Genomic DNA, 24,599 nt, shown 5'->3' with positions numbered 1-24,599 from the left:
ATACACCACTTACATAAAAATGTTCTCATTTGAATTAATTGTTCTTCTGATAAAGCTATTTAATTTGACTTATATTCAATTGCCTTTTCCATTTGTAATGTACTAATGTTTCTTTTCCCGTTTTTGTGTAACTTAAAAACTTTTTAATTAAGAAACGCAGCCGATATTCAATAATATGAATTTTGGAAACATGCAACCAATTGTACAAAACTGGTTATTTTGGGTGTTTCCAGAGCCCATGTTGGTCAATATTTATCATATATCGGACAATTAACCGATCAAAAGCATTTAAATATGCAAACCAGCAAAACACAACATATGAACAACTTGTTAAAGTTTCCTGTAATTGGCTGATGGGTTTTGTGATGTGAAAAAATATGTAACAGCTGTACCGAAAAAATATAACAAACAGATTTGATTGCTCTGCAAAATTCAAAAATAGTTTTCAAAACGTTCGAATGCAGATCAAATAAAGAAGGCAACATTTATCTCACCAATGCTTTAATTGCTGCCTTTTTTATAAATCAGTAATGAGCAAGTTATACTCTTTGCAATGAAAGTAAAAGTACACTGGGACAACCGACATCAACATTTACCATTATCGACAATGGCACGACTTGTTTATCGTACAAAAGATGAAAAATGTTGCTGTTGTCGTTTTTATTCTAACTAAGCCGGCATGTTTTCTAGATTAATTCATTCGACAGAAAGTTGTTATAAGTCATAATTTAGTAATTAATCTTAAATGACCTCTTGGAAAATTAAGATTTCACTTTTCGATTCATTTTTTTTCTTTTGATAGATTATCCATGACTCAGACCTATTAATTACAACATAATCTGATAAGAATAGCGAGGAGCATATTATAACCGATTTAACGGAATAAAACTTTTTTAGACCATGAACACAAATCGGTGTTTTTTTATTTGCGTATGAAGTAATGTGTTTCCAATTTGAATTTTACTTGGCTGCACAGATTTCCAAATTAATACTTATTTGTACAGTTTCATGTAAACATTTCATAGCCAAACTTTAATACGCAATGATTTTGTTCTTATGTTTTTCGCGTATTACTCTTTTCAAGTTTGTTTTATGCTTACATTTTTGGTGACAAAAATATTTTCAGGTACACGTCACGATCTTTCAATGAAGGGCGTTTGGAGTATGAGGTATATACGCAATATGTTAGCATAAAATCACAACAAATCGCTTGTATTTTAACTATTGCTTAAAATAAATATCGCTAAAGTCTCCAAGTAGTATACTGTTATAACTTTGATTTTAGGTTTCTCATTCACAATGTTCAATCAAAGAACGAATTTACGTTAGATGTAGACATAAGACTTTGTTTTGAGGATGCTTTTTGTGATGAAACCGTTCCACTGGCAGTAGATTTGCGCATTCCATATACTAACTGTACAAATGCTAGCTCAGAAAGTGGCAATCACCCATATCAAGGTAACTATGTGATATAATTGATATACTCTCCTTCTGACAGTTTAAGATAAATTCCAGTTATCCTGCAGAGAAGTTTCAGATTGATAAGTATTATTGATATTCCCTTTCAAATAAACGTGAGCTTTATAAAGTATAACTTTAGTATAATGACAACTGGATAACATAGCTGAACATCGCTGTTCTAAAAGCATAAATGTACCTTTGTTTTCAAGATCTTTCGTACGATTTTTGGCATCTCGATGAGTGTAAAGGAGCAACTACTTCGTCAGGTGCGTATGTGGTCCCTGTCATTGTTGCTTGCAAAATAATAATGTTCATGTTCAAAATAATTCCAAATAAATAAACATAGACATGGTTTCTTGTGTTCACGGTTCTGCACTTTTTGTATCTAGTTGGCTACACAACCAAGAGATGTGTTGTTTTTTTAACTTACTTTCAAAGGGATATATCAAATCTTAGACGGTAAGAAACACCATTTTATACATTTCAAACTATTTATCCAGGATGTCAGTCGATAACCCTTCCAAACGAAACACAAGGATTGTGTTTGCTTGATGATAACTGTCGAGGTTTTAGCTGTTGCCCTACTGTTTCTCTTGGAGACGTAACACGAAACGTTAGATTTTATGTGAAAGCTAATTGCAAAGGAAGTGTCCTTAGTTACGGTATCGAACGAAAATTCTGGGAAGCAAACATTGAAAACAAACCAGGTACATTAAAGCATTTATTGCTATTTGAGATTGCCGCTGTTCAGCTTAGTTTGACAATATTAGAAAGTATAGTGTATTTTTACATTATTATATATTACAGCATATTTACAACAACACATGAAGAATGCAATTGCGCTTGCTATCGAAGTACGTCAGGACTCTCCGACAAAAATAAAAGTATCAGTCAACTTTACACTGTGTGTAAAAGAATATGATGCAATAGACTGTGCTACAATACAATATTTTATTGATCAGCAACTAGATATAAGTTGTTCAGATAGTAAACGGCGAAAACGAAGTTTACTACCAAATGAATTCAGGTATGCTTAAAAACAATTTTCAATATCCTTGAGTGGCTATATCTTGACACAGTTTTAAAAATAACGTTTCGATTCGGATGTGAATTAGATCAATAGATCAATCGATTTGTTTCTATAAATGACGCTTAGTTTTATTTTAAGTGTCGACGCTATGAAACATCAACTGCAACAGTATTTGGCATCTGGATCTGCAAATGAAGACATACAGTCCTTTATAGACGCATTTCAACACGCAGCGGTATACCATTTTTTAATATATCATGTAATTTAAACAAAATGCGTCATACAAATAATTATTGTAGTAGTTGACCTTAAATGTTTAAATATATTGATTATATATATATTTTTTTTATTATTATTTCTTCAGAAAACGGTTAAACAAGGTAATTTACAGCCAGAGGAGTTTGAAGAGTTGGAATCAACTATTAAACAAGCTATGAAATCACTTGGATGGAATAACCCAGACACAATAAAACATCAACCTGTTCCTTCGGAAGAATTTAAGATTTCGTATGAAATAGAAGGAGGTAAACAATTAGTTAATTAAAAATCACTTTACTATGCCGTTGAAAATATGCATATAATCCGCGACGCATTTAAAACTGTGAAAGGTAGGTACTAATGAGCCATTACTCAACAGTCTGTACTGACAATCGGTCTACCAACATGCATCTTGGTATTCCTGCTATCATATAATTACATGCATATCAATACTGACACATATCACACTCATATATTCCTAGAACTGCGTTTTACACTATAACCATCTGAGGTAGATATGTGATGTCTAGTTTACAATGGACACACGTTTATATCAATATAAAAAACGTGATAAATAAATATATCTTACACATCAAATACAATAAGTTTACTTGTTTTCAGCTGAAAAGGTCGTAGCTATGTTTGATGATATAAGTGACACAGTTAACAGAGCCAATCAGTTATTTGTTGTTGGCAAAGGACTTTCCAAACTCGGAACCGAACTTCTTGGAACACAGCTAGCTAATATGACGATCGCTGATATTGAGTCATTACTACATACCAAAAAAGTTGATCCATTTAAAATTCGAAATGTTGTGAAGGACTTTATCGATCTTGCCAAAGCTCTAGTGAGTATTTGATATTCCTAATTAACAGAGTCAGGGACTGATTCACATTATCGCGAAACGGGGATACTAAAACAATGAAATGCCATACAGTGAACAGCTCGACATTTTATTTGATACATGGATATATCTTTGTAGAAATACAAAAAAGTTTATTGTTCACCTTTTTTCGCACTTTGGTCAGTAAAGTTTGTGTATTACAAATGTACTGTTTGATTTCAGTATTCTGAAGTTATGGAGAAAATATCATCAGGGAACGTAAAGAACATTTTTGACTCCTTTGAATTTACTCTAAAAGGTTCATTTAATTTTCCAAGAAAGACAATACGATTTTTTGATGAACCGCTTAGAGCAGTCATTCCTCTCGGAGGAATTTTGGATCTCACACTTGGTATGCATACTTATTCTTTATGTAATTTAGCATTATTGACGCATCAATTGCAACTGATTCTAGAGTAAAATATAAACAACAATATTGAGCAATGCATTTGTAGAGTTTGATGCTTGGGGGTATTATGGATTGGACGTTGGCTGGCAGGCAAAGATAATCGGTCGTTCTGCAGGAGCAACCGTTATACCGTATGGTGGCCTATCAACTTACTTTGAAGTTGGCATTGGGAATATTTTGTATGGAATACTGCGCCTTGAAGGCCAGTTGTGCAATATACAGTTTCCTACAGGTGCCGAAATAGGTTTTTCCAAGTTTCCTCTAGACGTCGGGTATGTAGAAACACAAAATATAATACATGTATTGGTGTCTTGCGTAAATGCTGAATAAACTAAATTGATCATGTTACTTTAATGCATGTACATACTTGACAAATAACAAACACGTTGTCATAATTGTGTCGAGTTCCTATTCTTTTTAGATGTGTCGAACTACCTTTTATCAATGTACTGTTGATTGTATCTTTGTCGACATTATGTTGAACCCTTTTCTTTTTGACATTTGTCGATATACATCATATATAAGATGTTTAATGCAAAATGGCATGGACTATTTGTCATATTGAATAAAATTGTCATTGCGCAATTTATAAATTTCATTATTTGAAATCCTTAAGCATATTTAAAACTCGTTTACATTTTTTCTACAGCGTCATCCTTATGAATGCTTTAAATTACAAAACTATTATTCATGTAATCTGTATACGTCTTTTAGTTCTATAGAGGAGCATAAATATGCTAACTTACACTGACAAACTTATGAATGTCTTCTTTTTTAATCAAAACCCATATTAACTGAAAAATAGCACCACATATTAGGCAAATGGCGTCATTGTGGTTTATCAGGATTAAATCCACCGTTATTGTTTAAATAACCATCTAAGAGAAAACAATAAAAATATGTAATGTCTATGTGTTCACTAAACACTTTATTTCACTAGGCTAACGATGTATCTTGAAATGATACCACTAAAACTGGAATTGTTCGGACTTGTTACCCTTGACGTAAAGATTTTGTTTAAGCGGTTTAAGAAAACATTATTCAAAAAGAAACTTTGGTCCTACGCAATGTCAAAAATATCAGAACGGATTATAGATGTGTCTACACGAGAGGAAGATTCTAGTCCACCTGTGTTTTCACCAGTTGTAAATAAATCGGTATGTACACATTATTTTTATTGCAGTTATTCCTTGAATGAGAAGTCATAGATTGGTACTAGGATGACACTAAAAAAAAACATACATTAATACAAAAAGCAATACTATTTATGTCAACACACTTTTTGCGTTAAAACTATAACTAGTTTCTGTCTATTTTAGAAATCAAGAACAGGACGGGATTTGCCGAAATGCGAAATACACCAGATTGGAAACAGAGACTACACTGAAACAGCATTTGAAATTTCTGTACAAGCGGCTGATGACAGAAGCGACGTAAAGTTTTTCTTAAATGTTGGTACATTTTCGGGAGGAACTAACGTCGTATCAAACTTGCAGTTGGGTGGTTCTGAAACTGTCATTAAAACGGTACATATTTGCTTTATTTATTCAAGTCTTGACACATACAATGTAATATTGCTTTTAAAGAAAACGCTTTATAATATGACTATGGTGCATTTACATCTCTGAAATTGGTTTCATGTAATGTAACGACTTTACAGATTTTTTTTTTAATTTTCAGGTGAACAATGAATATCCGTCTGGTGTCCCGTTGTATTTTATCATGTTTGCTGAAAATAGTGCCGGTTCAAGAAGTTATGTTTCTTGTGAATTACCTACATACGATAGCACACCACCAACAGGGCGCTTACATGCGGAATTTACATATACAAGTAATCCAAACATCATTCAAGCTACAGTATTAATCCAGGATGACTCCGAAATATCGGAAGCTTTTATAGCGGTTGGGTTTGGCACTGGACAGTATGGTGATCAGCTTCGTCCGTGGGAACAGCTGCGGTTGAAAGGAAGCACTAATATAATACATGGTAATAGTATAATGTTAAACCAGCGGAACTGGCTCAAAGAATAATCAGTTATATTGAGAGGCATGTGATATTTTATTTTTACTTTTAAAAACTTTTCATGATTTTAAAAGGAAAATACAATGGTATTTAAACTTGAAAACAGTTTACCATCCATAATTTATAAGGAGAAAATCTCGTATTGACATTTGTGTTAAAAGTCTAACATGAACATGTTATTTATAGAGAAATTGATTTGTTTTTGGAATTAAAACGGGAAGAGCCCTTTTGTTATACTGGTAAATATTGTACATGAGAGGCACATGGATTATGTTAGTTCTGCTATTATGAGTTGTTGGTTCAGTACCGTCGCCGTGAAAATATTGAAGCAACTTTAAAATCAATCATGAAAACGGCAGCTTTTACTAACGAGGCGAACATCAAAACGGGGTAACGATAAAAATAAAGCACGCGTCGCGTATACCATGATCCCATCGCCTATTACTGGACAGTCTATGTAAAAGTGACATATTATGATAGATAAAAAATAAAGTAGTTAATATATCACCTAAATGATTTTATCACTTTTGTAAGTTTAATAATATGATAGAGCATAAAAAGACGAATTAATTAATATAGATATCTTCATTTTACCAAAATACTTTTAAAATCTGAAAATTAAATGACGAAATGCATGCATACAAGTTTCGTACTACGAGCTGAAAATACATTTGATAGCAGAATTTGAACTCACAACGCATTGAACAAACTGCATTCACTGGTATAAGGAGGTAATGACACACGTATTTTGAAAATGACATTAGGCAATACCTAGCAATTACGCATAGTACTGTCCCAGAGGATACAGAAGCGCGCGCGAGAGAGAGAGAGAAAGAGAGAGAGAGAGAGAGAGAGGGGGGTCGATACTCTCAATCTCAGTGATTTATTCATTGTTCTAGAACTGTTACGTTTATCTATAAATGGTTGCTTCAATATATTAAATATTACTATTGATTTTGTTCACTTGTACTCTAGTTATATTACCCTATGTTCCATTTAAATTGTATTTACTCATCTTAAATTGACAGATTGAAAATGTGTTGACATCGAAACAAAATTTATTATACATAACAAAAGCAATTTGTGTAAAATAAATGTTGTGTTGATCTGAACAGTCTGGTTTAAATCAGCTTTCACTTTAGTTTTCACCTCAACAGGAAACAATCCGCTTGACTCGTTTACTCGGCTACAAGAAGGAAAACTTCTTACAACTCCGGTACAATTTCTAGAAACAGTTACTGCTTCGGATTGTGCGACTGAATGTCTCAGGATTTCGCATTGCCATAGTTTTAACTATGACTATGGTCTGACAATGATGTGTGAATTATTACCATCCATCAGGAACTTCGATGATTCTTTGCAAATGGTAATTAATTTATGTAACTTGAGCAATTATAATTTGTAATTGGAGTCAGAATGCAATGAAAATGTTTGATAAAATTAAATTTCCATCATGCTTATTTTCAGGAATCGCAATTTCACTACTTTGAATTGTTGTCAAGTGGTCATACTGTTGAACTTACATATGACTCGTTTGAGATGAGACACAATACTTTACATTATGTTAACCTCGATATAACAAATGTGTTGGGGTACCGGTCAACAGTTCACAGTGAAGGAGTCCTAACAGACTTTACATGTCCGGATCCAGGTGCGAATGCCTATTTTATAACAATCTCAAATATTTTCATATTTAATGTTGTAGCAGTAGCAAATAAAGAAGCTACCTGTATTAATTTCAGGACCAATAAGCAATGCATCAAAGGATAGTTTAAGTTTTGTGGACTGCAGTTATTTAGTTCCGTCTGACAGACCAGACCTCTCGCGTTTTTGCACTGGACACAGCCCTTTGTTTCCGAATCACCGGTATGGTATTGTTGTTTATCCGTCATAGTTGTATTAACTTAAAAATGCATGTAATGCTGTATTTGTATGTTTTAGTGTCAATGCAAACATCACTTACACATGTGTATATGTAGCATGTGACGGTACTATGTTCTTACAGAACCATTATTGACGGAATCGGTTCTAGAACATTGTTCAATGGCGACACTCCAATGACGGATGCATTATACTCAAGGAGCAATACATACATTGCTGGTATTTTAATAGCATCGCCACATGTTAAACCTTTTTAATGGTCGGACATAAATATATATTTGAAGATATCATTTACCATGTATTAGAGAATATAAAAGAATATTAGAGAATAAATACATAGATTGGGTTTAAGAGAAAAATAGCACATTAATGTTTATAATACAGTTATTCTTTCAATTCCTTTTATTTGATTTATGTAATGCATTATTAATTAGTAATTCTAAATTTTGGTAATTGTAAAACTTGACACTTTGATAGTCATTGACTATAAAATATCACGTTGATGTTTTACATCTTTCATGGTATGGGAGCATTGCCTTATGCATTTGAAGCTCTAAAAACTATAACATAATCAAAGTACAAGTTGAAAAATAAAATTATATTACAAATCTCGATATACTTTCGGTGTGTGTCTTTTGCTAACAGCAAACTGGGATGGAATTTATGACAACGAAACAGGCATTTTGGTCTACACATGGTTTGTTGGAAGAAATATTTGTGAGGAATATATTCATCCTGATGTTGACCCACATAAACATTTACTGCACGAATCCCACTGGCGAAATATCGGAATTATATCTTCTATGTCTTCGAAAGGAAATATATTTCCGTTACCATGTGTGTAATTTATGTATTGGTGTATCTTAAACATTTTACAAACTAATTATTGTGCGGGCTGAATTATTACGTTATTTGACAAGATGAAACTTAATTATTGTTTTGTTTATTTTGTTACGACAAAACTTAAATGCTTTCATTTTTAGCGGGACGTTATTTCGTTGCTGTACGGGCTATGAATAAGATTCATTTCGGTGGTTTTCTTGGAACGACAATCTGTCACTCAGTACCTTATACCATCGACATAACAAGCCCGTGTATTTATGAGATATACGACATTAAATACGCCGAAGACTCATTCCGTATATCTGCGCTTCACAATTCAACGTAAGATTAATAATTGTTAACAGTACAGTACCTAATGTTTGTAAACATTTTATTATGTTTTGCTGATACAATATTTACATTACTCAATTTATTTAAGTCAGTTTCTTTAGTTTACGTATAAATTGAAGTGACGAAGAATCCGGTATTGCGCATCTGGACGCATGTCTCGGGGGCAATCCACGCAGTTGCAGTATTATGAGTTGGTCTCGTCGACCAATATTGCCATATGTTGAATTTAGCTTCAAAATACCAGATGGAATTCCAGCTTGGCTCAGACTCAGAGCAACAAATAATGGTAATCATATCTTTATAACCCACCAGACACGATATGCTTATGTATATAACGGTCAGGTAACTGTTTAGTACAGTTCATGATTATTTTGTTAAATACTCGGTCACTATTGGAATGAAAGCGCATTCTTGTGAATATTTTCTATATCGTTTGGTAGTAGCTATAAATCCTTATTCCGTATGTATGACATTTACTTATGACTCTCTTGAGTTTACTCTTTAAACTAGTAAATAAACACTGTAAACATGTGTATGAAATGTCTATTTTGTGATGCAGTACAAGTTAATATACATCTACACATCTACAAGTATTATATGATATTCAAGTGTCTTCTTTACTATATGTTATTTTTCTTTATAAACCCGGGTATAATAAAAGACTTAAATGATTAAAATAAGATAGAACATGCAAGTTTTATTGGATTAGAATTATGTACGTTTTGGTAGCCATTATATACCATGTGTCAATCTTCAGGGATAATTTATTCATTTTCACTTTTGTAGTTGATCTTCATGTTGTTGAGAGGGCAAACAGAGCCATTCTCGTGGATGCGAGTCCTCCGATAGCAGGTGTTATCAATGATGGTGAAATATACGCAGAAGACTTGCAGTTTACAAAGTATTTTGATAAGGTACTGATCATTAAAGGGGTACTCCTGTTTATGTAAAACAATTAAATCAGATAGTACTATTTTGCAATTGAATCATTGTGATTGATCACCGTTTATCTTAACATTGTTCAGGATATCAAAATTATTTATTTACTACTCCCTACGACAGCTTTTCGTCCATAGACAACATACGCTATGCTCTTATTTTGTACTATGCATATTTTGAAATAATAGAAACAAAGATTGTTACCTAAATATGGCATGTTGATTTTATTCCAAATGTCTATATGGATAAAAAAAAATATCATTTAACTTAATTTTGTTTTATTTCAATAGTGTTAACACTGTTAATAATCGTTTTCCAGATATGCACGAACTGGTATGATTTTCACGATCCAGAATCTGGAATATCGAAGTACGAAATTGGTGTTGGGTCAATACCCGGAGGTTATAATGTTGCTGGCCTCGAGAATGTGAACTACCATGAACACTTATACTGCTTTCATCTACATGAAAATGCGAGTTTAGTGCATGATGACACATACTACGTTGTAATATGGGCATCGAATGCTGCAACTAACATGAAAAACGTGTCCAAGTATTCCAATGGAGGTAAAAGGTTTTCATTGTGTTTCTTCTCTATTCAGTCCGTAGGTGTTGTTAAACAGTAAAATTGGTCGTTGAACCTATTTTTCAGCCACCTGTGGCGACAGTTCATAAACTGTTTATCAATTCATAATAGTTTAAACTTCTCGCCAATATATATGCAAAAAGCTACAGAAACATGCTCAGTAGCAAAAAGTTTAAACATAAACCCGGTTTAGTGGCAATGGGCAAACGCCAAAGACATAGAACACAAAATCACAAACAAGAAACATAGAACAGCACAAAACTCTACAAACAGCACAGTGCATAAATACTATATACTGGTTTAAACCAGTTTATGTGCACAAACCTCACTCTTATCCCAACAATTCTTAATAAAGATAAAACGCAAAAGGTATATCTTATCAAAGTATGCATTAACTTGGGGAAACTTATCAATAAAACAAATGATAATAAAAAACGAAAAGGTAAACCCCAAGTACTTCAATGATTAGAGATCCCAACTCTATCTGCAGACGGAGGGAAACGATTCAGAGCACCTAATGCAAATACTTTACAAAGATACGATGCAGTCATCGTTAGAAACCAAAAACATCATACACAGTCTGCCTTATAAAATAAAAGGTTTAAAACTGTGTGATCATAGAGTTTCATAATAAAAAGCATCATTGTACTTAAACTGGGAACAAATAAAGAAAAACATTATTAAAAATAAAAGCGACTTGTATATGCTATTCTCTCCTTCCAAATGATTTGAAAACGTAAACTATTTGAAGAAAATTAAGTCACAGCCAAAACACTCAAAGCCATGCAAAGCAATTGTATATTGGATTAAAACAAATGTTATGAATCCGAACAAATATATCTTGGGAAACAAGTCAAACTGAGTTTAGTTAAACGCGTCCCTGAACTATTTTTCGAGTTTATGTCCACACATTGGTATACAAATAAAACAACTTATACCAAACTGGGACTTTTTAAATTTTCAAATTCAAAACATTTTCAAGTCTTTCAATAATACCACTTTCGTCATATTTTAAAACAAATAATGGTTAATTTTCATTTCTGTGATTTACTCACTGATTATGTATTTCGAAAATTGACGTTATTGACGGATTTAAAATAAAATACGTTAAACAAGAGAAAGAAAAAATATGTGTTTGTGAACGCTTTTACAAGAAGCATTGAGGGGGACATTTCATTGAGGTAAACAAAGAATTGGTGAAACTATCAGCTAATGCAGCTGGAACGCAAAGAACAATGACATACGTCTCAATATTGACATAAGTGACATTGACATAAGTTGTATTGTAGATTTAAAAATGTTTGGAATACTGAAAAATATAAAAACAATCACAATATTGGCGTATGCTGTGTTTTTCTATACCAATTTTCGAACATTAAAGAAATATATTTTTATTTACACGACGTGTTAAATGTCATTTTAAGTTCATCGTGTAGTGTTTCAAAAAAATAGATGCACGTGTAAGCATTTTTGATTTTACAATTTAATATAATATTATCATGAATGTGTTACAGTAAGAGTGGACCTGACTGAACCTTTAGCCGGCAACGTTATTGACGGAGCTTTGTCTGACTTTAAAGACAAAAAATATAGCCATTCAAAATCAACCGTACAGGTACAATGGAACAATTTCTATGATCCTGAATCAGGTATACGGAGTTATTCGGCATCAGTGGAAAAACATAGGTAATACTCTAATCGAAAGTTATGCTGTATATGCTTTTTTACGGTCGCAAAGTTATCACAGTTAAAAAAAACGTTTTAGGTTTATGTAATAGAACTGTTTGAAAATCTTCTTTAAAACCCTTCGCTTTTTTGTTGAATGCGGACTAAAAACAACCTTTCATTTTTGTAACTTATTGCATTTATTCTAATCTAAGGCACGTTATTAATTACAATAGCGGTTTCCCTTTAATATGGAATTAGATACGAAAAGAAACGTAACTGTTACGCACTTTGGGTCATTTTTGCACCGCGGATAGCCATTTCCGGCGAATTTGGCTTTGCTATAAAATTTGAAATCTAAATAATGTCATTTTCACAGAAAGAGCACAACCGAAACAAATATATTTTGTTCCAAAATATGTAATTACGAAACGAAATTGTTCAAATTCAAATTGATAGGCATCATGACGTCAGTGAGCAACATTGTTCATGCTATAACGTTACCTTCAAATACGTATCGAAAGAAAACAATTCGGGCACGAAGCGTGGCCGGTAACTCGGCAAGCGTCTTTACGTGGTTAAGCACGTGCTTTTAAATCGAATTCGTCTACATGGACAGGAAATATATTATATATACTATTTGATGAATAAAAAAGTACCCAACAAAACATTTTCAAATAAAAATTATCCCTTTTAGAAGGCATATGACTATATCAAAAGTAAAAATAAAATCACACACAAGTTTAATACATATATATTTTATCCTTGGAAATTGAAAGAATTATATGTTATTTAACTTTAAGTTTTATTAAACCTTCCATTTTATAGTGCTGGGACTACCGACACCATTACAGTTGAACGTGGAATAGGTATAAATGCGTCGACAGCGGTCTGGAAAAATCTAAATCTTAAACATCTCGATTATATTCAGTCAACAATTACAGCGATTAATGGGGCATTAAACGAAAACTCAAGTTCATCTGACGGAATGCTTATTGACCTTACCACACCAAACTTAGAATTTCTTTACGACGGGGAAACACTTGGAATAGACGTTCGATATCAGGTTTGTGATCCCTTTTATTTGCTCCGTTTTACTATTGGGTCAGGGCCCTTGGTCTTGTTTCTTACAGCTTTCGCTCCAAGTCGGAGGTGTTATCTTAACAAATATGCGGTTTTAAAGATGATATGCTAGTAATGTGATTTCTCTGGAAGAATGTACAAAACCTTATTTTGCTTAAAATGTTTAAAAATAATTATTCAGACGTTTAATATTATTCAAATCCAATTGTGTGTTTCACATTTTCATTTAAATCGATAATAGCAAGCACATTTTATGTATTACATTGTTTGTTATAATTTTGATTTTAAATAATTATATTACAGTATTATCTACCTGTTATAAATAATACATAGTAAGCTACATATTTATTTATTTTTAATACAGAGTTCCATTGAGGATCTCTCAATGAATTTTAAAGTCTACGATGTAGATTCAGGCATAACAGAATTGAAGGCTCAAATTTATATTGAACACCAAGGCTCTACAAAACAATTTTATCCTGGTAAGAATTTACAGTTATACATGTATCTCATTTAATTATAAAAACACATATTTATATCAGATACTGTTACATATATACGTTGTGCCCCCATATGTTGACATAAAGTAGTCGCATTTCCGTTTGTCTGGTTATACTTTAACATATTCTCTAAGCAAAATTTGTAATTATTTCTTGATTTTGAAATTACTGGAAACGCATTTGGAAATGTCTTGTTTTTCCTAATTTGGGTTTGACAGCAACACTCTGAATCTGAATCTCTGAAACGTTTTTTCGACCAAACTTCACAAAAAATATAGAATACCACGGCACGATATTTCGCGCATTATATTCATGCTTTGTGTATTTATATATACATACAGGGTGAATATGAAAGGTCATCACAAATGCAAAGGTGTCCTGTCCGGTGTTAGGGTAAAATGGTGTTATTTTAAGAAATATCATCAATTTCCTTTTATGAACTTTTTATTTAGATACAGTACATACACATGTAGCATTCCAGACGATGGCTAACTTAGCCCAGCAGTGTTCATGCTTTAAAATACTTTTTCGTAGTTTTTGCAAACTCTTCGACGTAAATACGTAATATAAAGAGTAGCAATAGTTCACACCACATATTCGCTGGAACGTTTATGGGTTTAGGGCCCCGATAAACATTTCAAATATAGTCTTTTAAATTAAATTTTACATTTTAGTTGTATATAGTTTTTGTAGCTTTCATAGTGTAGGAGTACGTCTAAATTTGGGGAAATATTGAAAAGAAAACAATGCACAGGCATTTCAAAGTAACGCGAGACTAAAATAAGATAAAAAAAATATTATCTTTCATCAATATTTTGTTGCCAAGAATTTCCAACGTATTTTTGTTACAGCTACGTTTTAAAAATAACATTGAAGCGAGTGTAATTCCCTATTAAGGTACACAGTATGCAGGAGCTTGTTAAGAGCCCTCGAGACACAAGAGGGTGGTATGCGGTACGCTAAAACGTATATGTTCAATAGTTAGAAACATCTGTACTATAAATTCAATAGAAGACATAAATGTCCGTTATTTTTTTGAGAATGGAAATTTACTGGGGATGTATGAATAATACACGTTATATTGGAGTATTTGAAACATCTCAACTAACGAAAAAATGCACATGATTATGTAAGTTTCTTTAGTCTTGAATATGTTATCTTCCACATCAATACTTGTTCTTTAGAAGTAGACATAAAATGATATTGCGCAACATAATTTATGACTTAGCGAATTCGATGAAAATTCTATTAAAAAGCAGAATCCCTACAATTAATACCACGGAGAAACAAAACATACCCTTTTGATTGTTTAGATCAATTTTATTAAAACGAAATGTAAAGAAATGTATCGTTATCATGATTAACGTAAAACGCGGAAACTGTCCCTCTTTCCAGTCTGAAGTTTGCCTTTTAAAATGATAAGGTAAGTAATTAATATATCATAACCAAAAGCATGCAATATCAATTGAAAATGCATATGTAATGTATATATTTTATAATAAATATGTGCAGTGCAAATACACCTGAGAGTCTTTAATTTACCTGGTCAGCTGATAGACAATATGCCATTTTTCAATAAAATGTTTGTACAGTGCAATTGTTGAATGTTTTGTCAGATATTACCATAGTTAATAATCGAGAGAGTGTGTCGGTGAAGAAATGATTTGTGGTGATGTTTGACTTCCGGCTGTTTCAATATAATTGTTATTATACAAATTTCAAAAATGAACTGAAATCCGAACAACAATGTTGCCTTTATACATAGAATTTATACATTTGACACTATTTGGTGTGTCAGTTGTAGCTTTGTTAGTTTCTACATTGGGGTTTAAATCAAATATATTCACCAAAGTAATTATCATAATTACTCAAATAACTATCCGTCTGACAAGGACCCTATTAGGGGACATTTCCTAAATGTCTGTGACAACTCTCGTACCTATTACTTCTACGATAATTTGTTTTTGTTTTATTATGAGTGATATTTGTATTTCAGAGGAAAACGGCAAATGGATTCCGATTAACAATCCCAACTGTACGTACTTCAAACAAAATAAGTTGATCCTAAGAGTAGGGGCAAAATACAAGTTCAGGTTAGGTGCAGTAAACGGTGCTGGCCTGATATCAACATTTGAAACCGATGGCGTAATTATAGACAACACTCCACCAAAAGTAATTTTACAAATTTCAAATTTTGATCATTAGTACAAGCATTTCTTATTTTGTATTACAACAAACTTTCTTTAAAAAAATCTCGAGAGGACGACCTTTTAAATATGCCATAAATGAATATATTATTTAGCTTGGCAAACTTCAAGTGGGGGTTTTAAGTGGTGACGATGAAGAAAGGGTCTTTGGATTCGTTTGGCAATCTGATCATAGCGGAATTAAATCATCGTGGGTTGCCAATGACCATGAATCCGGAATACAAGGAGTACGATATGCTGTAGGGACATCAAACGGTAAAACATAAGATGCATCATGACTGCACTTCAATTGTAAAATGCTTTGAAAATCTTAAATATATTTCGTACAGCCTTTAAGATTTGTTGTTTTAGTTGGTTGGTTGGTATCTAAGTGTAACTATTTCCAAATTGAATTGCCTTGGCAGTGATAACAAAATACATGCGGAGCTACATACACGCAAGTGTTGTAAACAAAAAGGTTTATATATTTTAGGATCTGACGGCGTGGTGAATTGGGTAGAGCAAGACAACTATGCAAAAGATTTATACATACATTGTACGCTGAATGACACTGATACGTCTGATCCTAACAATTATTTTCCCGTGTATTATGTCTCAATTGAGATTAAAAATGGTGCAGGATTATGGAGTTCTCGCGCAACATCTACAGCTATTGTCATTGTACCGGAAGATGTTACAGGTGAATCAAAAGTTCGGCGCATGACCTTGTTTGATTTAAATCGTATTTTTACATTTAATAAATAAAAAAATCAGCTCGTAAACATGTTAACATTTGAGAAAAAATTTGCTTGCTACAGGAATAGCTGTTGATGGTCCACAGCAAGGCATCACACATGACATCGACTACCAAGGAGACTTGCACACTGTTACGATGAGTTTTAGTGGTTTTGAAAGTTCTTTGCATGGTATTCACACATATGACTGGGCCATCGGAACATCGCCACAGGGAGAAGATGTACAACCGTACTTAGAATATGGAATAAGTCATACGGAAACAGAGAGTTCTGATCACCATGGTAAGGAAACTTAATTTCAAAAATGAACTGAATTTTCGCAGTAGACATACTGCTATTGGTGTGTTTTTGTTTTGATATTGAGTTCTATAAATTCATTGCCTGATAAATTGTATATCAAAGGTTTGGGTAGCGCCGGACAAGCTCAAGTGACACTCGCTCTCGTTCCTGGCCAGACTTATTTCACGACACTGAGGGCAATTACAAATGGTGGAAACATCATGCAAACAACAACTGATGCTTTTATTGCAGACATAACTCCACCACATTTACGTATTCAGACGTAAGTATTAATGTTAGTAATTCTTGACAACCTTGATTTTGCTGTATTAGTAAAACATGAAACGAACCTTTACTTATTCAAAGGTGTTGTAAAACTTTTTTCAGTTTTGGTTCAGGGTCTCCAAGTACAAAACCAATATATCAGCAAGATTCTTCCAGTTTATCTGGGTCATGGTCTTATAGCGATGATGAAATCCATGATGTCAATAACGTAGACAATATACTAGTTACTTGGTTTTCTATTGGCACTTTTCCATTTTCTACGGAAATAACTGGTAATGAAGTCTCGAACACTTCTGTTGCTGGAACCTCCTTTATTCCCGTGAAGAATATTCGGCCTGCTTTGCAAGGTTTGTGTTATTATACTGCTGCATAATAAATAACACCGTATTTGCTTAAGGTATTTCACAAGAATAGTTTTGTATATGTTAGCCTTCCTCATGTGTATTAAAATTTCGATCGGATTGTATTATCATAATATCAAACTTAAAGTATCTCTTCAGTAATAAACATATATTGATATGGTGACAAATAATTATACTATATAATTACTGTGCTAAATAAAGACCATTTTGCTACACATAAAGTTAGAATTTTTATTAAATAAAAATTAGGAAAATAGTATACATTTACATAGCAGAGCCATGAATTTTCCTGTCTATAAGGAAATTCAATTTAAAGTAAAAACGTTAAAAAATATATCCAAAAAGAAATACAAATGATAGTAATTTACATTTCTGTTTTGAATATAATGAAAATTAGTGCAAATATTTCGGTATGACAGGTGTGCCAAATATACTGTCTGTTGCTGTGGAAAATAAAGCAAAAATAACGAGCAAGGCCTATTCTCAATCATTAATACAAGACAACTCTGGTCCAGTACCTGGATTTGTAGAATGCCACGAATATATTCAAGTGAGTTTATAAGATGAACTTTTCTATATATGTCAATGTGATGTGTTTTAATTTTGGAATATACATGAAATTAAGTTCGACCTGTCGCTAATTCGTTTTAACATTTAAAAGATGTATACTCGTGTTCATTTATATCCTCAGAGTCATTTCAACATTACGTGTGAATGGTCAGGTTTTGTTGACCTCGAGAGTAGAATTGAGAAGTATTTCATATCATTTGGATTTCAAGAAGGATTTGACAACCTAGCACATGAACAAGTATTGTCCGGAGATGTTCATTACTTCACTACTACAGGTAACATATATTGCAATGCTTGGTTCTGTTCCATTGAAAGATCACAGTTTTGTCATGTTCGATTGTACTGACATTATATAAATGTAATTTAGATATATAAATAAATAATGCATTTCAAAGAAATGAATAAGGTTTGATAAACACACCTAGCTTTTTTATATTTGAATAGAACATTTAAGATTTACTAATTTAAACGAGATTATAGCAATAACTTAAGAGACAAATAATGGATGGTATACCTGGGTATATGATGACGTTCAAACTATTACTTTATTGATTTATTCGGGATTGTTGGGATAAGAATGAGGTTGTGCACACAAGCTGGTTTAAACCCCAGTAAATTTACATTTTACTGACCGTTCCAGGGCGCTATCTAACAAACTTTTATTAACAAACCTAGTTTTTTATATATAGTATGTATGCACTGCGCTGTTTGTGGAGTTTTGTGCTGTTATTCCATGTTTCTTGTTTGTGATGTTATGTTCTATGTCTTTGGCGTTTACCCAGTGCTATTAAACCGGGCTTATGTTTAAACATTTTGCTTCTGAGCTTGATTCTGCAGCTTTCCGCATAAATATTGTTACATGTTTTTGTTTTCAGCATTACCAGTTAAACACGAGGATATATTCTTTGCGACAGTAATTGCTGAAAATTCCGTCGGATTGCAAACACGGGCATTCTCAGCTGCCATATCAGTAGACGATACCCCTCCAAGCTCGGGTGTGGTAGTCGAATTGAAAAGTGGATCGAACGTAGATCCAAATAATTCAGAAAAAACTGTTAACTCCGCTAAAATGGCCTGTGTTGGACCTGCAGGTACGTCTTTGTGGTTTTTGAGCATGTGACTTACCAAATCGTAAATACATTTTTTAAATGTAAAGGCATACGAAACGACAACAGCGTTTTTCATTACACTTGTGTTGTATAAGGAAAGCTCATTTTTAAATGAAAAACATAACAGTAATGACTATTCCTTATTGTCAGTTCATATGTGAGAAATATTATTAATTAAAATGCACTTGACAGAGCTTATCTTATCTTTCTTCTTAACCAACAAAATAAGCTTTTATGAAATTGACTGAATAGAGACAAACAATTGCTTCTTTCTAATCATTCTCTAATATCCGGTCAGATGAATGCATAATTCCCATCATGATGCATCTTAACAAAGCAGTAATAACTGCTACAGATGAATAAATAAGGGCTTTTTACATCATACGTGATGTATGTTTTTCATTTTTGAATAACGTTATTACTTGTTAATATGGGGAGATAAGGAAAACATGTTACCTTACAGAGTGCAGCGCCATTGATGCTGTGTGTCAAGAGACGTTAAACACCATACGAGTGGCATGGTCTCCAATCAATGACCCTGAATCCGGAATAAAAAGGTGTCCTTTCTTTATTAAAAACGATACAAATTCCAGAATACAGATTATTAAAAAAATATCATTTCGAAACCATTGTGTTAAATCAGTTCTGTTATTACTTTTGATCAAAATACATTCAAAAGTAGAACATTCAAAGTCGATTGATCTTCGGAAAAGAGAAGATCTGACTATATAATAATGATGATTTTAGGATTGATTGCAGTTATGCGTGCTTTCATGCCGTCGTACCGACAAACACAATAACGAATTAAATCAACCCTTATTTTAACTTTGTAAAGAAGTAAAACTATTATGCACACAGAAATAGATCAATATATGAAAGTGGTAAATAAATGCAAACAAATAACATGAACAATTTGTTTTTCGATTACGATCCTTTTTTCAATAAGTATAAGTAGAAGTATCAGTTTCCCTACTTTTATTTTACAGCATGCACATATCTATTGGAACTGTACCAGGCGGTGGTCAAATAAAGCCGTTCTTTCCCATATCTCATGATGCTCAAAATTATGTGATAACGAACATAGATCTGAACGGTGAAATAGAGGTATGGCATATTAGCATTTAAACGAATACAATATCAGTTTTGTTCTTCATATTGTGGTAGATATATTCCTCCAACAGAAGTTTACACACAACAATGTATATCAGTTGAACTGATTTCCGTTAATCTATAAACAAAATTCATATTTTCTATACAAATTAGAAAAAGTATTAAAATTCTGATTCGAATATCAATATGTTCATGTAATAAACAATGGGATTAAAATACATGTAGATTTATTTTGATGAAAAAGACATCAATAATTCAACTTCTATTACAAGTGATAAGTCTATACTAATTGTGCAGGTCTTTGCGACAATAAAAGCAGAAAATAATGCCGGAAAAGTAACCAGTATTATATCTAACGGCGTGTTTATGTCGTATCTGAGCCAAGGAAAGCCTCCATTGCATCACGTCGGCATTTACGATTACCACCAAAATTCGCATGGAGATATGTAAGCCCTTATATGTGTTTGATAAAACTTACTTAAGACAAAATTATGCAAATATTTATGATACACATATTAAGAGCATATCGTGAAAGAATCAAAACTTTCAGCGTTTGTATTTTGCACATTTCTATGCTTCCTTAGAATCGTGATAATTGTTTTTTTAAGATAATTTTGTGGTAACTTTTTTTAATCGGTTTATCAGAGACTTCCAAGTAGAGACATCTTTGCTTGAGGCTAAGTGGGATGTGTCAGGGGACCCATGTCCTGCTACAAAGTATGAATGGGCAATAGAATCTACTGGCGGAAGAATAATACAAAATTTCACAGACATGTATAGTAAGTTATAATTGCTTTTGATTAAATTTCAACTTTTTTATACAGAAACACTTTAACAGCTCATGGGAAATGAAATAACAGTCGAGACGTTGTATTGTGTTAATATTTTAATTGTTGGGCTAATAAAAGAACATATAAACACAAAACATATTTTGTCTTTACATTTTGTGTATAGCCTCAACACACGGCGTAAACGACCAACTTGATGTTGAAGAAGGTGAAAGGTACTATAGCTTGTTGCGAGTTACCAATGCTATAGGATATTCATACACAGTGCGCTCCAATGGCGTTACTATTAGTTCCGACCTTCTCATACCCGGTGAAGTGTATGATGGTTCCATCATTGGATACGACGTATCAGTACAACAATCTCGCACAAACGTATCAGCAAACTGGGACGCATTCGGCAAGGGAAATACGGCTTTAATGGATGAAATTGAAACAGGTATATCATTGCTTTTCTATTATTGTATTCCGTCATAACATTTTGCTATGATATACAGCGAGTTCATTACTTTTTTCAATGGCAAGAAACAAACGAAACAATCGACACAGTCTGCATGTTTAGGACGGATTTACTGTGGCATGTTTGTGTATTCACGTATATGCGACAACTTGGAAAAAAATGCACTAGTTGTCAAAAGGCACTTTCGAATTCGTCACCTTCTTACACCCATATATACCAGTATCCAAAGTATCATTTGCCATTCATTTAAAGCTGGAATGCACTGAGTTATATTTAGTAAAGCTATTTAATAGTATTTGACACGTCCACTGTTTTGATCATTGAAAAACACTAGGACTGTTTCATACATGATTTACTAAAACATTCTAATTTCAAAATACACCGTACCTTTCCGAACCAACTAGTGCCTTAAATTGTCAAGATAGAATAAGCCCGTAAAACTCATACCTTAATAACTTTTGCAATTCTGCAATACTGTCGACAAACTTAATGTTGTCGAAGATGTCTGCAATGTAGTAAGGATTCGTATCCTTGCATATTGAAACATCAAAGTAATATCATATTCATACACTGACAAACATTCTTACCAAAGCATTCTTTTACAACTCGTGATAATTCGTGGACAGTGAGGATGAGTAGACAACCATCTTATTTCTTAAAGCTTTCTGTATCGATATTGGCTATGATTTCAAATGATTACACAATTCTGGTAATTATTTCGTAACTTAATCAATTATTTTGTTTCAATTTTCGTTTACGGTCTTTATTTTTAGCCCGAATTTATACAAACGGTTAACATATTTAGAGCACACGCTAGTGAAATAATGTGTCAAACAGTATAATTCCTTCCCTGATTGCTTTTATATAACTCTTGGGTTACATCAACGCCAAAATTACCCGCCTTTATAATTTGCATTATTATATTAATAAGTTATAATGGTAACGAAGAAGGGCAGAACTATATCTCCAGCGAACTAATCTTTGTATGATAAGCCCGTACTATTAATGTAATATTTTACAACACACAAATAGATTATAGTTATCAGCTATTTTTGTCTGACGAAATGCTTAATTGTATAAGTCAAAGTAAAATAATGTTCTGTTCTGTTCTGCCTTCATGTGTATAATAAAATGCATTGTCCATAAATTCATTACCAACATACTCTACATTAATGTGTGTAATTAATCTTCCATAATTTTAAAGGCAACGAAGGACTTGAGACGGAAATGGACAAATCCATGGACATAGCATATTACGAAGTCGCTCTCGGTACTGACAGACGTTTTCCTCAAACAAGGGATGACGTTGTTCCATTTACGAATGTCGGTCAAAATACATCAACAACCTTCCGCAATCTTGATTTGGAAGCCGGAAATGCTATATACTATTTTACAGTAAAGGCTTATAGCAAGACGTATGCAACCGCACTAGCGCTATCCAATGGGTTTTATGTAAACTTTCAGGGCGGAGTCACAGGTACAAACCATGTATTGGTGATCTGTTTTCTGTATGCGAAACTATTTGTCATTTACAGCTTAAGCCCTCCCACTAATGCAATTTTTCTGAAGGCTGCGCTATACTGAGTAAATATTTACCATAACCTTCAGTTGATTAAATGGAAGTTCGTCGATTTATATTTGTATTTGACTGTTGTTGGTTTTATTTATCTGGTTTGGAATTTAAATGAATTAATCTTTCAATTTTGATTGAGGTATCAAAATGATTGTCATTGTTAAAACTTATATAATATAATTATGTCTGCGATAAAATTGGGTTGAAATGGAAAAAAATGAAAATCATTTGAAACTAAAATCACGCATGTGAACTATACTGCATATAACGATATTGCTTTCAGTTGGTGAAATAAACATGCAGGCTTTTGTGAATAAAGATTATGAACTACAATTCTCTTGGAGTGGATTCGATTCAAAAGTGGAGATAATGCTCTATTATATAGGTGTATCCACTGGTTTAACCAACGAAAGCGATTGTAGAAAATATGTGAGTTGTATTCGTATCTAAATATACGCTTTTATTAGTTTTAGATTTGTTACGTTACGTATTTTTTATGATTATAGTAAAGGTAAGACATTGATATTCCGATTTAAAGGAAGTATTTTTGTGTATAATTGCAGGTTGTTAAAGACGAAAGGACTGTATTAACATATCGACTCTTTGATATAGTCGATGTCATGAATGTCAAACTTGATACAAGAGCCCAAATTGAAAATCTGAACCTTATCCACAATCATACGTATTATGCTTGGGTTCTTGGTAAGTATGTTAAGTGACATTTTACCATTTAAAGGGACGCTACAACATGTTTTGATTATTGTATTGTTTTGAATTTACTTAATGAACGTTTACATTTTTAACAGGGGTGGATAAATCCGGTGAATGCAATATGACACATAAAAGATTCCTTGTGGACATAACTCCGCCTACCAATGGAAAAATCACTGCAGGACCTTACTATGATATGGTGAAACGGTTTTCTATTATTTACTGATTTTTATTTGAAGAATTATGTCATTATTTCTTTCTAAATTATTTTCATCCCTATATTTAACGGGTTTTTTTTTAATTATATTTTATATTGAGTGAAAACAGAAATACGTTTAAACGATTATCTTTAATTTAAAACGTATGCAGTTAAACTTTGTACATTATGAACGTTCGTGGTATTTAGATCAATCAAGTTAATTGTTCACAATCAGACACCTTCTTAATGAGTTCATGAATGCATTATATTAAAAAAAACTTAAAAGCGTCAGAAAACAATTATATACTAATGAAAATCATATAA

At 32.7% G+C, this 24,599-nt stretch overlaps 1 protein-coding gene across 1 annotated transcript in view; it reads left to right on the top strand.

Moving 5' to 3' along the window:
• LOC128235432 (uncharacterized) overlaps window positions 1-24,599 on the top strand; it is a 132,863-nt gene that overhangs the window by 91,641 nt on the left and 16,623 nt on the right. The window contains exons 87-129 of the mRNA XM_052950253.1: window positions 1,127-1,169; window positions 1,286-1,458; window positions 1,671-1,727; window positions 1,962-2,168; window positions 2,269-2,488; window positions 2,630-2,726; window positions 2,856-3,015; window positions 3,371-3,597; window positions 3,817-3,985; window positions 4,089-4,314; window positions 4,983-5,199; window positions 5,362-5,568; window positions 5,723-6,029; window positions 7,223-7,431; window positions 7,533-7,716; window positions 7,808-7,931; window positions 8,071-8,165; window positions 8,592-8,783; window positions 8,930-9,110; window positions 9,239-9,405; window positions 9,906-10,033; window positions 10,378-10,624; window positions 12,158-12,329; window positions 13,137-13,374; window positions 13,756-13,873; window positions 15,888-16,063; window positions 16,194-16,353; window positions 16,571-16,777; window positions 16,896-17,114; window positions 17,235-17,394; window positions 17,499-17,743; window positions 18,178-18,308; window positions 18,450-18,603; window positions 19,204-19,419; window positions 19,901-19,994; window positions 20,424-20,541; window positions 20,845-20,993; window positions 21,193-21,326; window positions 21,502-21,771; window positions 22,997-23,269; window positions 23,649-23,794; window positions 23,929-24,067; window positions 24,172-24,275. Coding sequence (XP_052806213.1) covers window positions 1,127-1,169; window positions 1,286-1,458; window positions 1,671-1,727; window positions 1,962-2,168; window positions 2,269-2,488; window positions 2,630-2,726; window positions 2,856-3,015; window positions 3,371-3,597; window positions 3,817-3,985; window positions 4,089-4,314; window positions 4,983-5,199; window positions 5,362-5,568; window positions 5,723-6,029; window positions 7,223-7,431; window positions 7,533-7,716; window positions 7,808-7,931; window positions 8,071-8,165; window positions 8,592-8,783; window positions 8,930-9,110; window positions 9,239-9,405; window positions 9,906-10,033; window positions 10,378-10,624; window positions 12,158-12,329; window positions 13,137-13,374; window positions 13,756-13,873; window positions 15,888-16,063; window positions 16,194-16,353; window positions 16,571-16,777; window positions 16,896-17,114; window positions 17,235-17,394; window positions 17,499-17,743; window positions 18,178-18,308; window positions 18,450-18,603; window positions 19,204-19,419; window positions 19,901-19,994; window positions 20,424-20,541; window positions 20,845-20,993; window positions 21,193-21,326; window positions 21,502-21,771; window positions 22,997-23,269; window positions 23,649-23,794; window positions 23,929-24,067; window positions 24,172-24,275 — 7,460 coding nt within the window. The remainder of the gene's footprint in view (window positions 1-1,126; window positions 1,170-1,285; window positions 1,459-1,670; window positions 1,728-1,961; window positions 2,169-2,268; window positions 2,489-2,629; window positions 2,727-2,855; window positions 3,016-3,370; window positions 3,598-3,816; window positions 3,986-4,088; window positions 4,315-4,982; window positions 5,200-5,361; window positions 5,569-5,722; window positions 6,030-7,222; window positions 7,432-7,532; window positions 7,717-7,807; window positions 7,932-8,070; window positions 8,166-8,591; window positions 8,784-8,929; window positions 9,111-9,238; window positions 9,406-9,905; window positions 10,034-10,377; window positions 10,625-12,157; window positions 12,330-13,136; window positions 13,375-13,755; window positions 13,874-15,887; window positions 16,064-16,193; window positions 16,354-16,570; window positions 16,778-16,895; window positions 17,115-17,234; window positions 17,395-17,498; window positions 17,744-18,177; window positions 18,309-18,449; window positions 18,604-19,203; window positions 19,420-19,900; window positions 19,995-20,423; window positions 20,542-20,844; window positions 20,994-21,192; window positions 21,327-21,501; window positions 21,772-22,996; window positions 23,270-23,648; window positions 23,795-23,928; window positions 24,068-24,171; window positions 24,276-24,599) is intronic.

The sequence above is a fragment of the Mya arenaria genome, chromosome 5 (genome assembly GCF_026914265.1).
Source record: "Mya arenaria isolate MELC-2E11 chromosome 5, ASM2691426v1".
Classification (NCBI taxonomy): domain Eukaryota; kingdom Metazoa; phylum Mollusca; class Bivalvia; order Myida; family Myidae; genus Mya; species Mya arenaria.
Note: the sequence above shows the minus strand (reverse complement) of the source record. Positions and strands in the feature narration are given on the sequence as shown.